The sequence below is a fragment of the Convolutriloba macropyga genome, chromosome 8 (genome assembly GCF_964194025.1).
Source record: "Convolutriloba macropyga chromosome 8, txConMacr16.3, whole genome shotgun sequence".
Classification (NCBI taxonomy): domain Eukaryota; kingdom Metazoa; phylum Xenacoelomorpha; order Acoela; family Convolutidae; genus Convolutriloba; species Convolutriloba macropyga.
Genome location: NC_134475.1, coordinates 3,494,751 through 3,511,733, shown reverse-complemented (window position 1 = coordinate 3,511,733; position 16,983 = coordinate 3,494,751). Strand labels below are relative to the sequence as shown.

General features: G+C 34.6%; 1 protein-coding gene across 1 annotated transcript in view; it reads left to right on the top strand.

The window, feature by feature from the left end:
* LOC142344325 (otogelin-like protein) overlaps nucleotides 1-16,689 on the top strand; it is a 75,498-nt gene extending 58,809 nt beyond the window's left edge. The window contains exon 13 of the mRNA XM_075395913.1: nucleotides 16,518-16,689. Coding sequence (XP_075252028.1) covers nucleotides 16,518-16,689 — 172 coding nt within the window. The remainder of the gene's footprint in view (nucleotides 1-16,517) is intronic.
* The last annotated feature ends 294 nt before the right edge of the window (nucleotides 16,690-16,983 follow it).

Genomic DNA, 16,983 nt, shown 5'->3' with positions numbered 1-16,983 from the left:
AAATATTGAAGACTAACATATTAATTGAAATAATTGAACGGTCGAAAGTTTAGATTATTGATGTTAAGAATTTCTTCTGTATGAATAAGCGTTAAAATTTCAAATAAATCGTACTCAGGAATTTGATGAAATTAAACTACAATTTCATTGGAATTGTTATCTTGTAAGAATAAGATAATCTCTTGTAACTCAAATGTCCAATGAACTGACAATGGTGTATAGAATTTATTTCCAACTAAGAATGTTTTCGAAGTTTTAATAACTTGCGATTGAATAAATTCAGCGAGATCGCAATATGTTTTGAAATACTTAACGTCTACTGAAAGATTGTAAGAAATTAGATAAATTATGAAATTCGATGGAACAATTGAATTATGTTATAAGCAAGATAAAGCGGTAAAGATAAAGAATAGATTTTATTTAGAGAAGCGAGAACAAATCAAATCTGCAATATAAAGATAAGAATGGACTCATTGTTTACCATAAATTGCGCTGAGTGTAATCATTGAAGATAGTTTCAATGAAGATAGAAGAAATGCGGATTACTTCACTTGATGTATGTAATGGAATCAAAGAGAGTAAGGTAATCAAATGACTAATAATTAGGCGTTTAAAATAACGAATAATTTTCCTCACCACGGGAGAAGGAAGAAGAAGAAATGAAGGAAGTACTGAACACCAACAACCACAAATTTATCTATTCCATTCCGTGAGTGCTCAACGTGATGAGCGGAGGATGTGGAGTTGATGCTTCAGATTTGCAATCTCCAGTTGGAGCTCAGTAATCCGTTGTTCGAGCTGTTGAGAGCGTTGTCTTTCTGTCAGAATGTTTTGCTGTACCTGATAAGTGAAGGTATCAAGCTGAGGATTGAGGTTTGCTGTAATATTATCAAACGGGACTTGTATTGTTTGTCCTTGTAGGTTGTGATTAGTTAGTAGATAAGAATTTTTGTTCGACAAATAACCAATGAGATTGAATCTATTGATGTTGGGTTGCAACTGGTAGATTAAATTCGTATCGTAGTTCGGGTGTCCACTAAAACCGGGGGTTTTAGCTTGTATTTCAGCTTGATGTTGTTTTTTTAGGCGGTCTTGCAGGGGGGTAGTTGTGTAATGATGAAGATTAAGAAAATTTGGTCGTGACGAGTGAGTAGTTGTAGTGTTTGCTAAGACGTTGGGTGCCGTACTGTTTGTCTTGGGTATATTTACTTCTAGCGGTGTCGCTGGGCTGAATGTCTCTCTAATGAATTGTTTACGTGGTTGTTTCTTTGCAATTGTATCTGCGGTTTTAGTTCTCTTTTTGGATGATGTAGATGATGATGTAACTGTAGTGGATGAATTTGCACTAGTTGCTTGAGTTTGTACTGCTGAAATCTTGATAGCTGAGAGAAAATTTGTAGATGGGGTAATATGAGTTGTGGTTTGTACTAGTCTGTCAAGTTGTTTAACTCAAGATTGAGGTTTAGAAGTTGATTGTGTATTGTATTCGGGCCGACCACTTGAAGGTTCCTTCTGAAAGACTGGTATCAATTCGTTAGGGATTGAAGAAAGTTCCTGAAATATCAAGTATTCTCTACTCTTATTCTATTCTAAGAGTATATTTTTTTGAATTTATTTTGCGAGTATTCTCTTTTTCTTATTTTTTGTATTCTCTTTTAAAGTAAATCAGTAGTAAATATGAAGTCAGTCTGTAATAGATTATCATCATATAGTTTGATGATATTAAGGTAATAGAGGAATTAATCCTATACTGGAGACGTAGGAACGTTGTGATCGTTTCTATTTTTGTCTTTAATGTTCTCACCATTTAGGTTTGGGTAACCACTTTTATTCTCAAATCATAAAGCTTGTAATCCTATATTCTCTGCATAAGATAGGGTTTGAATAACTCGTTCTCTAATATTAATATTTTCGGTTTTTGGAACTTGCATTGTCCGTTCTCTATTTTCATCAGTGCTATTATTATCAGAATTAGTTGCTTGATAGATAGAAGTCAGAATTGGAACTGACACTAAATCAAATATGGCAGCAAAGAGTGCTTTACCAAAATGAATAGATGCATCTGTAATTTTGTTAATTTGCATTGCTCGAATTAAGCATAAAACTATGTCGATGAGTCGCTTAATGAATAAGAAAGCGGCAAAGAATGTTGCGCATCGCTCGATTATATATTGTATTTTACCAAAGGTTTCAACAAATTGATTATTAAAGAAGTCCGGTGAAATGAATGAATCTAGATAAATAGTTCTAGAGTTATAATAATTCGTGCCTGAAATATTTGAAAAAGATTCTCTGCTATCTAATAATGACTTAGTAAAGTGCTTAAGAACTCCATTCATATTGGAGTTGAAAGTTATTGAATTCCAGAATGGCATCATTTCTTTATATATGTAGATAGAAGCATAAATAATTGCAGTAATAACATTCGCAATTTGTTGAATAACCATATGTGGTTTAAATAGTGCAGGTCCTCTTACTTTTGTGATTTGTGGGATTAGTTCAACCCATGAATTGTCATCGTCAACATATAGTTGAAATAAGTTTGAATTTTTATCAGAGCACAATTGTTCTTTGGCTTCAACGAAGGTTTGTCTAGAAATGGGATCAACAAAATGAATTTCATCTTCATAAAGAATTGGTATTCGATTATAGCACTTATTAAGAATCTGTAAGGGTGAATGAAATTCAGGACAATTTTATAGCTAGGCAACATTGCCATTTGTTTTGAGAAACATAGATCTGTTTCTTGTTAAGGTATATCCAGCTAAGCGCGGATTTTCATGAGAAATCGTTAAAGTGTTAAGAATAGTTGAGGGCACTAATTCACAGTCATTTCTTAACAGCTCTAGAGTAGAAGTTTGAAGTTGCCGAAGATTATTAAAGTGCAAATAGTCAATTTTTGTTCCATGATGTGCTTCGAAATCAATATTTTCATAAACTTGAGAATATGTTGTATCAACAGTTTTATTGTCACTGGAGTAGAATTTATTTTTCAGAGTTATAGCACCAGTATCGGATTTAAATTTGTGAATGGGTTCTCCAGTGTTCATATCAAATCCGTCACGAAGACTAACGTATAGAGAATCATATGGCGTAGGATATACTATTCGTGGATGACTACATAAAGACTGTGGTTTATTATAAACTTGGAACATAAAGCTTTGTAAGTCGAAATCTGACTGAGCTGAAGTAAATTTCGGATCCTTCACTATGTAGTATTTGTCATTAGCTTTAATCATTTGAGCGTCAAAAGTGCGAATTAAAGTGAAAAGACAATTATTGGGTTCATCCCAAGTGTATGCAAATGGATCAGTAGATATAGAATCGCAGCCTCCTGCTGATAAAGGACAAGGTAGAGACATATTTTGCCAGTTATTAACTGTGCCATCTCTAAGGTTTACATTCAGGCTAACATTTTGCATATTTGTTTCATAAGTGTAGTGTGTAATCCAACCTCGGGAGTTACATTCATTGTTTCCAGTTCCAACATCGCCTGAGTTAATGTTTGAGAATAAAGATTTGTCAAAATCGAATTCTACTGAATTAGAAGAAGGGGAAAGCTTTATCTTCTTTCTTTCCTTTGCAAGTTTGCATTTCTGAGCATCAAGCTTAACTGAAGTAGTAATAGTATTATGTCTGGCATCTATGCCGCTGGAGTCAAAAGAATCGCAAAACCAACGTAATTGCTGTTGGGTTGCTTTACACATAGTTGCTTCTAGTTTAACTTTATATTTTCTTTGGTAGAGAGTGACTCGTGCTTGATTAGTGCTAATTTTATCAGGGCGAATTTCGCAGGATGCTACTTTGTTGAGAGAATACATCTGGTTTGAGATCATTTTTGAGCAGTCAAAGTGATTAGCATGAAGGTTAGGAGCTGTGTTTTCATAGATACTCATCTTTTCAATTGGTCTGGCGTCAGTGAAAGACGTTAAGAGTAATAATGCAAGAAATATAATAAAGATCAAATATTTTGCATAGCAAGCAGTTATAACACAGAGAAGTGCAAGAGGTATTATAGCAATAAGTTTAAGGAACTGAACAGAACGAATTTGGTTTCCTATGTAAGTTATAAAATATTCTACTTTTGAGAGAAGGGCTTTCTTATCAGTAAGATTTTCTTTAAAGAACTGGTCTTTAATCAGTGATAGTGGCAAATGGACGTTGCGTTTTGACCAAATTAATAGCTTTTTAGGAGGGTCTAGTAATTTAAGGTACGGAATTTCTTCAGGTAAACAATTGTTTCTATCTTTGACACATTCTAAGAAGTGTGGGTGAGAATCTGCATATTCAAAGAACATCTCTATTCTAATTTCGGATTCACTATCAGTTGCAACAGGTGCATCAGAAGACAATATAAGGTGAGTCTAACAAATTCAAGTTAATATTATCCGTGAAAGCAATCTGATATTTTAGCTCGTGAACGTGAGCGGGATTATAGGGTACCCAAAATATGACAAACTTTGCGTTATTTTCTGATGTTACGAAGAATGCAACTGTTCTCTGTTGACTAGAAACAAAACACTTGTCAAGGGTTACAGTTTTATTTCCGAAATTCAATGTTTTCTGTAGGAGGAATATTCTAATATACGATAGCGGGTCGAATGCAAGGGCAGTAAGAACTTGTGTTTCAAGGGAAGGTGGTAACATAGATTAAGGGTCTACAGTAAAGGGAGCTTTGATGATATCAAGGTCTATTTCGTCTCTGTTGTTTAATTGGAAATGAAAGCGTTAATATGTTCTGGTTTGTAAGGGGTCCATCTAACAATTATTTCTAAGTTTACAAACTGGTCTTTAACGAAGAAAATAACAATGTTTTCTTTATATGAAATATATGATCGATCAATTTTTGCTGACTTGTTATTATATTTCAGAATTTTATGTGGGATGTTATAAGGACTGTAAGAAGTTGAGAAAGTTGTTCTTGAAGCTATAACCCAATAATCGTTTAGCGGAATATTCATTGATCAGTTGGTGGTTCTAAAACCAAACAAGGGACATTTAAAATGTTTAAGTCAACTAGGCTTGAAGAATGAAATTGAAGTAATAAACTGTTAAGTTGTTGAGGGTTATATTTTCCCCAGAAGACAGCAATAGGGTCTTCGTTAGAGTTAGTAGCAAAGAATACTACAGTTCTTACTTCGTTAGAAATTTGACAACTGGTTAAGGTGTTAAACTCACTATTAAATTTCAGCTATTGATTTGCTTTAATGGAAACTTTCACAAGTGTATCAGGGTTGACAGAAAGAGAAATAAGAAAATCATTTTGGTCGAATGAGATTTCGGTCATATATTAGGATTGATTGTCTTTACGGTGGTGGTGTATTGTGGTGTGTTTAACTGGTGATGAAAGTGTTTAGTGTAGGTAGTGTTTGTTGGGATTCAGAAACTTTCTGAATTGTCAGTCTCTAAAGAGTTATAAACTCCTGCTATAATTACGGACTGAGAATTGAATTGAGAATTAAAATTGAACTGAGATACCTGGTATATGTGTTGTGGGGATGTGTTGTGACAATTATTTACTGGTAGTCACAGTTTGGAAGGCTTGAAAACTTTGCTAAGTTTTCTAAGTTTATTAGTTGAAAGGGGCAAAACAAGAAAGATAAAAATTGGGACAGAGAGTGAAGGAGAGAGAGAGAGAGAGAGAGAGAGAGAGAGAGAGAGAGAGAGGGTTAAGTTTTTAGTTGAGTTCGAGAGCGAAAGAAGTAACTGAGAAAAGTGATTTTGATTTTGGGTGAGGTTCTTATATAGTGGTTCTTAGGGTTAAGTTAGCAAATTTTGTGTGCTCTGAATTGTTTGCTCAGAATCTGATTGGATGGTGATTAATCTTGAATAGTGCTGTCACGAGCGGTCCGGAAAGTAGTTTAAAACACGAAACAAACAGTCGCGCTTCGAATGGTGCCAAAATTACTGCGCTGCGATTAGCGGTTCGCTTGGGGTTTTGTAATTTTCATTTTCTGATTTGTTTGCTCATAATCTGATTGGATGATCACTAGCCTTGACTGGTGCTGTCATGATTGGTCCGGAAAGTAGTTTAAAACACGAAACAAATAGTCGCGGTTCGAATGGTGCCAAAATTACTGCACTGCGAATCGCGGTTCGCTTGGGGTTTTGTAATTTTCATTTTTTTACGGATGCGAAAATTGCTATAGCTCTTTCTGACAGTTGAGTAAAGTTTGCGCTTAGGTGACATAATTCTTACCTGGGGGATTTAAATTTGCGGTTAGTTATTTGTTGATAATTGCTCTAATGTTTATTTTAAACATTCCTTGGGTCCTTAAGCTATTAAAGTTAGCTCTATTTGTTGACTATATGGGTTGCTTAAATGTGAGTTTCCTGACAAATATGCGATTCAGTGTGGTAAAATAGTTTGCAAGGGGCAAATTTCTGTAATTAAGCTATTTAAATTAGATAAGGTATTTGCTCATGGAGGACTTGTTTCTACTTAGCTTAGCTTTTGGTAACATGTGTTTTCAGCGTTAGTTTGCAATAAAAGGCATGCATAAGTGTTGAAAATATACGAATGTTGAACATGTATAGGAGTTATGTGTGTGTAACAGCTTGCAACGGTGATTAATTGCGTGCTTTGTGTAAGATTTGTGTTGAGTGGGCTTTTTGCTTCTTGCCTTAAACGTTCCTACTATAAAGTTGGTCTCTCTTAACTATTAAATTTCAATCCTTTAACTTCTTCTTAACTCTCTTTCTTTATTTCATTCTTTGACTTTTATTTTGTTCTTGACCATTAATTTCACTTTCAATCTTTAGTTTATTTTAAACTTTGCATTTCTTCTTCAATTTCTGTTTATATATTCTTTTTGTACTCCCTTCGTTCTCAAGAATTATGAATTGGGAAACTAAGAATTATTTTAGAGGTAATGCTGAAAACAGCGAGGATCTGGATAATGCCAGATGGAAATGTAGTTCGAGTGGAGTGCTGTTGGAACCTGTTTCGGGAGCTCTAGAGCGAATTCGACGCTCTCAGTATCTTCATTTTATTTATGAAGATACTTCTGGTTTAGGGCCAGTGGAATTTATTTATTTCTTTTCTCAAAGTTATAAATATATTTTTCTCGTGTTATCTGACGACGAGGTGTGGGGAATACTGAGGGCACATGGGAGCTACAGTTCATGGGAAATGAGGTGTACTCAGTGTGTCTCTAAGCACACTATAGAAGTAATCGAGTTCTTCTTCGGAAAAAAAATGAGTGTTAATTTTACTCAAATTAACTAGCAGTTATTTTAGGTCTTTATTGGGGTGGCAAGAATTTAACTGTAAAAGTGGGGTCCGGAGATGATGACTGAGTAGTTTTCTTTTAGTAATAAAAATTTTTTATTTTAGTTTTGTGAAAAGCTATATGCTAAGAGGGGGGAAGAAGACATGACAAAGTGGTGCGACAAGCACGAGAAATGGGAAAATCAACTATGGACCTTGAGGGATGCGTGGTGGGATCCAAAGACAGGGCCCACTCTACAGGTGCTGTATTTGAAAATGATACAGCTTAATTACAAGGAGTGTCTGGTCTTTGAGACGGAGAGCTTAGTTGCCAGAACCGTGAGAGGTGTAATCATGCAGCATCTAAGCAATTGAAAAGGGGGGAGAAACAAAAATTCTTAAATATCGCTCAATAAAATATTTTTGTTAACTTCTGCGCATTTACTATTGGTTTGCGCCTTTATTATTTTTGTATATTTTAACTTTATTATTTTTATTGTTTTTTTGTGCGCGGTTGCACTTTTTAATATAAAAGGTATTATTTAAAAGAGATTTTGTGTCTCTATTTCTTTTTGAGTTTCTGTATCAAGTCAGAAGGAATAGGTTCACCAAAGAATGTAGGTGATTTTCTATTACGTTGAGGTCTGCTTAATACTTCATTTGCGTCAGGTAAATTAGATATATTAGGTGATGCTGTAGGTGTAGAATTATGAGGTGATGATGTGGGGCTATTATGCGATGCTTGGGGGAATAATTTGCGGGTAGCTTTAAATTTACTAGTACTATCAGGTGGGGTGGAAAAATCTTCTTGCTGTGGGCTATTAGGTGAATGCATATTTTGCATAGGGTAGGGGGTTGAAATGCGTGGGGGTAGAAAATTAGAAGAGCTTGTGCCTTGTATATGCGGAGTATTATCTGCTCGTGTTTGTAGCGATTCTAAGCCTGAGTCCTTTGTTGGGGTAGCCTCAACATTATAAGGTGGCTGTAGTGTAGTATTAGGATTTATAGTAGGTTGTGTTTCTACTAAGGGCCACTGCGAAATAGCAATATGTTGTGCGCCTCTATAAGCATTAGATTTGGATATATTATGCTTATTATATTGAGTATAATAATCATGCGTATCGTGTGGGACTACATAGTTCTCAACTAACTCTTGTATTGTTTCTTCTTTCGGGTAATAAGGTACTATATGATTTCTATGCACGGTTTTCTTCTCATTTGTTTTATCATGTTGTATTTCATATGTAGTATTAGTTAGCATTCGTTGCACAGTGTAAAGGCCTGAGCGTAGCTCTTGTAGCTTTTTAGACTTTAGTAGTCCTTTAGAGTGATTTTCTAATAGTACTTTTCTACCTTCAGGTATAGGCTTTCCGAGTTTACATCTATTTCTATACTTGTGTGCTTTATTCGTAGTTTGTCTACATTTAGTGTAAGTATTCGAGTATATTGTTTTAAATATATTCTCTCGCTTTAACATTTCGTTAGATAATCTGTTTTGTAATAATTTCTCTATCTTTTTGTTATTACAAATTTCTTCACTATGTGAGTGTGGCGGTAGATTTTTACAATACTCTGATGTGCATTTCTTTTGATTATCTCGTAGTAGTCCTAACTTTAGTGATAAGGGTATTTGCGGTTTCGTTCCAAATATTATTTCATAAGGGGTATATCCCGTACTGTAGTTTACTGCCGTATTGTGTGAAAATGCAAATTTACTAGTGTACTCGGACCAATTAGATCCACTTTTACTAATAAAATGTCTTAGGTAATTAGTCAAATGTTTATTTTGTACTTCTACTTTGCCGTTAGTCCACGGTGAATATGCAGTTCGGGGCATAGTGTAATTCCCATTTCGTTTGTGTTGTGAACGAAATCATTACTAATAAAAGCATTACCGTTATCATGTACTATTTGTTTCGGTATACCAAAAGTAGTTGTAAATTTCTCTAGTTGATTTACTGTTTCGAGAGCTTCAGCATTCTTGCTAGGGTATACTTGTATAAATCTAGAGAAAGCGTCTACTATTACAAGTCAAAATCTATTTCCTTTACTAAGTGGTCGTAGTGGACCTTTATGATCAATATGAAGTGTATGTAGGGGTATAGCTGCTAATTGTCCCCATGGTTCTAAGGGCGCTTCGTTGAAGTCTTTGCGTACTGACTTATTAGTTTGGCAGCTTAAGGAATCTAACATTAACATTTCAATCCATTTAAACATACCGGGCCGATAGAAATACCGCTTAACTCTATTGTAAGTTGTGCTTTCTGCTCTTTGACCACTAAGTTCATGCGTATATGCGACTTCGAATATCTTTATAAATAGCGAAAGTGGTGCACATATCCTAACGTCAAAAGAGCCGTCCTCACAAGGTTCGGAATAACAGAGTAAATCATATTGACTTTCTAAAAACAACAAGTTGAAATTATTTCTATAGGTTTGTAGTGCTTTAGATTGTTTGAGAATGTAGTCTTTTTCTGGAGCTTTGCCTACTTTTAACCAATCTCTAACTTTATCTATAACGGAGTCGTATACTTGTTCTTCAAGAACGTTATCAGTGTCAAGATTAGCGGTTTTTGCAAAATCTGTAACTTTAGCTATTAAATCTAATGTATCTGTGTTGACATCCTTTTCTGAGATGTTTTGAAAAGCTTCTGGTTCAATAAGTTTCTTAAATTTTGTCCGTCTGATATAGTCGGCTTTAGCAGATTCTAATTGTTCAATAAGTGAATTTTCAATATTTCCTTCTACTAGATCTAACCAATCTTGATCATCATAACCTTCTCGGTCATCACTTATTTCAGCTATTTCTTCTATCTCGGAATAGTAGTGATTATCATAATCGCTAGTTAGTTCTGAAGTTTATTTTTTTATTTGATTTATTTGTGTGCCGTAGCGAAAACAATCAGAGAAACTATGTATAGCATTACAGTGTTCATTTATGTAATCTGGTGCCTCATCTGGGGCTAAAGTCACCTTCATCATTTATATTAATAAGCTTCTTTCTTTCGCCTTTGACTTGAGCAATAATTGGATAACAGTCGTTAGCTGTTGCGTCCTTATCGTCTTGATGCAATACAGAATAGTTAACTTCTTTTCCGTTAATATGAAACTTTATATCTTTAGGTATCACTTTGTGTTCTAGTTGATAAAGTTTAGCATCTGCTAAAGAAACGTTTCGGCTAAGAATGTCAGGGAACGCTAAGTTTTTGCCTTCAGTGTATATAATTTGCAAGTTTTGGAACTTAGTTATTACAACTTGATACTTAAAGAAACGATGTGACATTTGTCCTCGTCGTGACCAAAGAAATAGAATTGGTCTGTGATCACAATATAGGTAAATTGGAAAAGGGGATCCAATCACATAAAATTCATATGTTTGTAATGCAGATATTATTCCGCATAGTTCTCTATGTTGAGGGGACATCTTTTGTTCAGCTTTATCAAATACTCTCGAGTTTGCTGAAATCATACGTTTTCTGTCAGGAAAGTCTTGTATAAGAACACAACCTGTTCCTAAATTAGATGAATCAGCATGTACATGAAAGGGATAGTCATTAGAAGGAAATGCGTTAGAAATATCGTGACAGAATCTTTGTTTAAAGTCTGTGAATACCTTTTCCTGTTCTGGTAACCACTTCAACAATGTTGTATCTTTAGTTAAGTCATATAGAGGCTTTGCATCTATGTGAAAGTTCAAAATATAGGTATGATAGAAACCCATCATTCCTAAAACTCTTAAAACTTCTGTTTTCGATTCTGGCGTTTTTAGGTTTCTAATATCATCTATGCGCGAAGCAATAGGCGATAGTCCGTTCTTAGATATAACATGTCCTAGAAATCTCACTTTTCGTAAGAAAAACATTGTTTTATCGGGGGCTGCTTTAAGGTTTGCCTTTCGAAGCAAAGAGTGGTACTCTTTTACTATTGTGAACATTTCTTGTTTGTCTTTAGCTTGTAGTAAAGTATCTTCTTTATATGTTATGGCTTGTTTACGTTTTATAAGGGGTCCAAATGCATAACGCATTAGTTTGCTAAAGAAACTGGGTAATGGCTTAAGACCATAAAATCCTACTTGATAGGTGTATTGTCTGCCTCCTACAATAAAACTTGTAACCTTCTGTGTATCTTCAGTTAGTGGTACTTGATTATAAGCCGACGATAAATCACTACTTGTAAATATAGTTCCAGTTATTCTTGTCATTAGAACATTTAGTGGTTCGAGTGGCCAACTAGAATTACTTGTATCAGTTATAGAGTTTAGGTATCTGGCATCAATGACTAGTTTTACATAATCCTTCTTAGGTAATATGATGACGGGATTGAGGATTGACAAACCAACTATTCATATCATCGTTCTCATTGAGCTCTCTAATTATCCCTGCTTGAATTAATTCATCCATTAGTCTTTCTAATTTATCTCTGAGATGAATGGGTATTTTGCTTGGTCGTTGCTTTTTAAAGGTTGTGTCTTTCTTTAAGGGTAAATGGAACTTATGTTTAGTTCTGCCAATATCATACTTATGATGTGAATAGACATCATTATCCTGAAGTATTATTTCTATCAACTTAAACAATTCATCATCAGTCAAATCACTTTGCGTGAAATCAAAGTTATCTAAGAACCTTTCTAGATACTCTATGTCTTGAACTGTATTTCTATTTTGCTTAATTACAAAATCACTAACTGCTTTTTTTATGATTCGGTTGCTTTGTAGTTTATCTCTAAACTTAGGAAACTGTTCGTTGACTTTTGGTCTACATAACTCTTTTGCTTCGGTAGAGAAGTCTGTGGCTAGTTCTCTCTCATCTTCTTTGCATTTTTCTATTAACTCACTTTCAATAATCTCGAGCACCTCTTCCTGTTCTAGTGTATTAGTTTCTACTTTTTGTAGTTTGTCAATATCATCTTTCCTTGTATACACATAGATAGTTATTCCTGAATTCTTAAATGTTTGTTCAATTAGAGAAGATATATCTCTCCAATCCATTCCGTCTAAACCACAAGCTATTTTTGGCATCGCTATACAGCGTAAATTTAGTCCTAGTGCATGATCTCTCATAGCAAGTAGCGTTGTTTTGATTGTATCAATTGTTGGATTTTCATAATGACTAGCCTTAGTGATGAGATTATAAACTAAGTTATTATCTGCTCTGAAAGTTATTATGTCACCTATATCACAGTTTCTACTTTTACAGTAGTCCTTTAACAAGGGTATTCTTTTGGAGATTGTGTTAGCAAAACCTTTTCTCGTTTCTGCATCTGAGGATATTGTGTGCGCTATAGGCATATTAGAGTCAAATATAGATTGGGTACGAAAATCTATATATCTAATGCAAGAATTAGATTGGATTTGCTGTCCTTCTTGTAAATTGTTTACTACTGTGTTCATTATGAAGCAACTGTTATAGTCCTCACTTTCGTTTAGTATTGTACTTGTAAATTCGGCACAGTTTTTGATATTGTATCTTTGTATAGGTTTGTCGGTTATATCACACATAGCATAACCTATTATTCCTCTATTTATCTGTATTGGGTGATTCTTTTGATTCTCCATAAATATGGGTAGAAATTCTTCAGGTTGTGGACAAAGTGAGCTCACAAAGACTAGGTCAGTTTTTGCAACGTTAATATGGGGCATGTAATATGTTCCTGGTGGAAATAAGGCTTGACTGGGGTGCTTTTGCTTGTGCAATTGTGTACTTTTCTGTTGTAGAAAGATTGGTTGAGCTATGTTTAAAGCAGTCATCTCAGTTATGTATGGGTAATCTTTCTCATTGTTGAGTGAGCCGTAGCAATTTAGGTTTCTCTCAGTTTTCAATTCTACTGCGGGGATATCGAAGTGAAGTGCTTTTAAAAACAAATGACAAAAATCAATACCTATTATGTTCTGTCTCTGTTCTTTAGTAACGAATACTTTATGGGGGACTGTATATTTACCGTCAGTTTCGAAGCTAGATTAAATAGTTGTGTAGCCAAGCATTCTGATTGATGAACCAGTATATGTCTTTGAATCACAATTTGTATTTTGTAAATGCAAATTTTGTCCAATGTTTACTAGAGCAAGGTATGTAGGATGGTTGATGATAGTGCAAGTTGATCCTGGATCAATCATGAACTCTACTTCTAAACCACTATTATTTTTAATGTCTCCGGTGGCAAAGTGATATAAATTGAGAAAAATTCTTGACTTAGTACTACTTTCTTTAGTAGCGTTCGGAGACTTCAAAAGTTTAAAGGAAAGAAGTCCGTTATAGCATTTACGTAGTCATCGTCGCCTTCAACGAAACTTATTTGATTTGGTTGTTGTTGAATATTGTTGGGTTTTGATTGTCTTTGTTGTAGATTGTTATTTCTACTTGGTGTATAGAAGCTAGCTTTTTGTTGTGGCTGTTGCTGTTGTTGTGATGATGGTGATTGTTGTTCAAGATTTGGTTCATTATTTCTATAGGTGTTTTGCTGAGGGAAGGTTTGTTTGTATGGTTGAGTGAATCTATTGCCATAACTGCTAAAAGATGTATTTTCTTGTTGATAGTTAGGCTTGTTGAACCTAGGATTATAGTTTGAGTAGCCACCTCTTGGTTAATAGCCTTGGTTTCTAGGACCGTTGAATCTTGTATTGCCTCGGTTATTCTTTCTATAATCATTAGAGAATGTTATATTTGGCCTTCTTGGTTCAACAAGTTCCTTTCTCAATTGGTTAACGCTATCATCTATCTGTTTCTTTGTGCATCTAGAGATGGAATGACCATTGCTTCTGCAATAATCACAGAATCTAGTACTGTTAGGTCTGCCTTTTATATTAGGGTCTCTTGGCCTAGAAGTATCTATAGCATTCACTTCGTTGCTCTTGAAAAGACTGGTTAAATCGTTAATTTTGCTCTCGAGTGTTTTAAGTTTATCTATTCCTGTAGCTCCACTAGATTCTGTTGTTACAAAGTCTTTTACGACTAAGTGATCAACAAACTGTGTCCAAGTTATTGAAGGATTCTCAATAAGTTTCTCGTGCGCTTTGCGTTTTAAACCTTGTGGCCTTAGTCCTCTTATAGCAAAATCTATGTATTTCTGACTCCGTTGTCTTTGTTGGATTTCTTTCTCTTTCCTTATATTGTCATCTCCTGCAATACTTGATGGTATCTTTTCTGGCCAACCTTTATCAACTCCACTCTTTATTCTATGTAGATAGTTCTTTATTAGTTCTCCTTCTTGCCTGAATGTGTTCTCAACCTCAAGTCTAAATCTAAATTGGTCTCTACCGTCTGTGAATCTTTTTATGAATTCAACTTTTAAAGTATTCCAATCTGTAGCATCTGTGACTTCACTTTCAAACCATTCTAGTGCTGTATCAGTTAAAAGTGAGCCGAATAAGGATTGTTGTCTTTTATCATAGATGATTTGTGCAGCGGGTGCTGTAGGCTTAGTTCCTAGTGAAAAGAGTATTTTGTTTTCTACAGAGTTCCAAAAAGAAGTGGCATCCTGATTAGGATCATTACCTGAAAAAGATACTAGTGAAAGATTTGGATGTGTTATGGGAGTTTCATGTGGGGGAGTAACGGCAGGTGTAGGAGTACTACCACCAGGACTGGTCATTGTTTAAAGGACTGAAGTTATTGTATTAAAACTATTAGGAACAGAGGAATAGACTAAATCAAATTCAAAAAAGAGTTTTAGTGAGATGCCCTTTGAATAGTTAAATTACACAAGTTATTTTAATGGCTTCTCTATAATAAGTGAACAAGTTAAATTTAGGCAGGCTTCTCTGATAGTTTAAATGAACAAGTTAAATTGAGATTGCCTTTTCTGTATTAGATGAACAAGTTAAATTAATTTGGCCTCTCTGTATTAAATGAACAAGTTAAATTGAAGTTGCCTCTCTATGGCCACCATTTATACTGCTGGTCCGTACATTAGATACTTAAACGACGGGGTTAATTGCGGGACCACATGTATAACTTGAGAGTTCAACCCCTAGTTCTACTCTTGGTATATAGTTAAGTATTAAGAAAGTTAAATGCAAATATGAATTAATAAGTTATGTTAAACAGCATCAAATATGAACCGAGCATGAAGGGATAGAATATTTAAAGTTATTAAGATTGAGATAGCACTAGATATTACAGGTTGAATTGTTTTAAGTTAACTTGTAACTTAGTTAGAGTTAAGAGATGTTAAATTATAACTTAGAGAAGTTAGGTTAAACTTACCTGATTTCCAATTTTGTGCTAAGTTAAAATTTTATGACTTAGAGAGTTCTTAGCTAAGAACAAGTCACAAAATATTCTAAGTTAGAAAAATATCTCAAGTAAGCTGAGATTGAGCGAGGGAGCAATACGGGAGTACGATTTTAAATCAGAAGTTATCAGGCACCAATTTGTGTTGGTGGTTGAGCGTGCAAGCTCCTTTTATACTTGCGGACACGTGGTTATCTAGTATCCTATTGGATAGAGATAACGAGTGTCGACAGAGTTACCAAGGTTAAGTTGGTGTTCTCTATGTGGCGTGACAATATCACGTCATAGTATTCTCAGTTTTAGTTAGTGATCTTAAAATAGTGGCTTATTCAAAACTACTTAGTAATTTGTTCACACGTTAAAATGGACTTTGTCCAAATCAAGTTTGTGCTTCACGCACTATAACGTAAATTCTCAAAATAGCACTAAGATTATCAAATAGTGTTACTGAGTGTAGCACACTTCAGTACAATTTCTATTTTGATTAAGAAAATACTTTATAAAAAAGTCAACATAGCGTCAAATAAAACTAAACAAACTGATTTCTACTTCACGAGAAAAAACATGGGACTCGTTTTTAATGAGACTCAGTAACAAGTAGACAAAAGGGGGCAAATTTAAAGAATATGTTTATATTTTTTTTGAAAACAAATAATTTCAAATAATGAAAAACATTGGAAATCAACAGAATCCTTTAAAAAAATCATCTGCATTCATTTCTCCATAATAAGACATTGATACCTGTCATTATCCAGAATATTTCGTACGTCTACCAAAAAAAAGCAAACGATAAATTCAGAGGAAAAACAAAAATTCAATTGAATTTTGCGAGAATACGGTGTCGAACAGCGGATGATCGTAATTTTTGTGTAAAAAAAGTTATGGTTTTTTTGATAACCATATTTGTTGCAAAGAAAAAACGCTTTTAAGGAGTCAATCCGGTTTTCTTCAATACTCCGAGCTTTAAAGTGCTACCATTACGCCAAAATTTTGCGCAAGTAACAACTTGCTTTTTTTCAGCTTCATATACCACAAATTTAGTTATTACAATTGCGTATTTAATAAAATTGCATTTTAGAACAAACAACATCATCACTGACTTTGCGGACTCCTGTGACGTCATGAAGGGTGGCGATGCGGACCCCCGGACCAATTTGTGGGCCTGTTTGAACTTGCACGTGAACCCCAAGTGTTATTTGGATATCTGCCGCATTCAGAGATGCCACGCTGATGTTCACAATATTAGTTAGTTTTAGAACTACCAGAAAACCCCCTCCCTCTCCCCAACCCCCCCCCCCCCCCCGATAGATCATAGATAATGGCCCTGCTTAATTGGTGTTGTTACTTCTTTTTAATGGTACATACAAATTATAATAGATAGTCTCACTTCTTTTCAGTCTATACAAACCATTATAAGTGCAAAAACGCGCATAAGTTTGTTCAACCATGGTAGTATGAACAAAATTTGTGGTTATTTCCCATTATTGCCGCTCCGCCTTAGAGATCATACAACATATAGCCCCTTACCGTATGTATTAATGGGG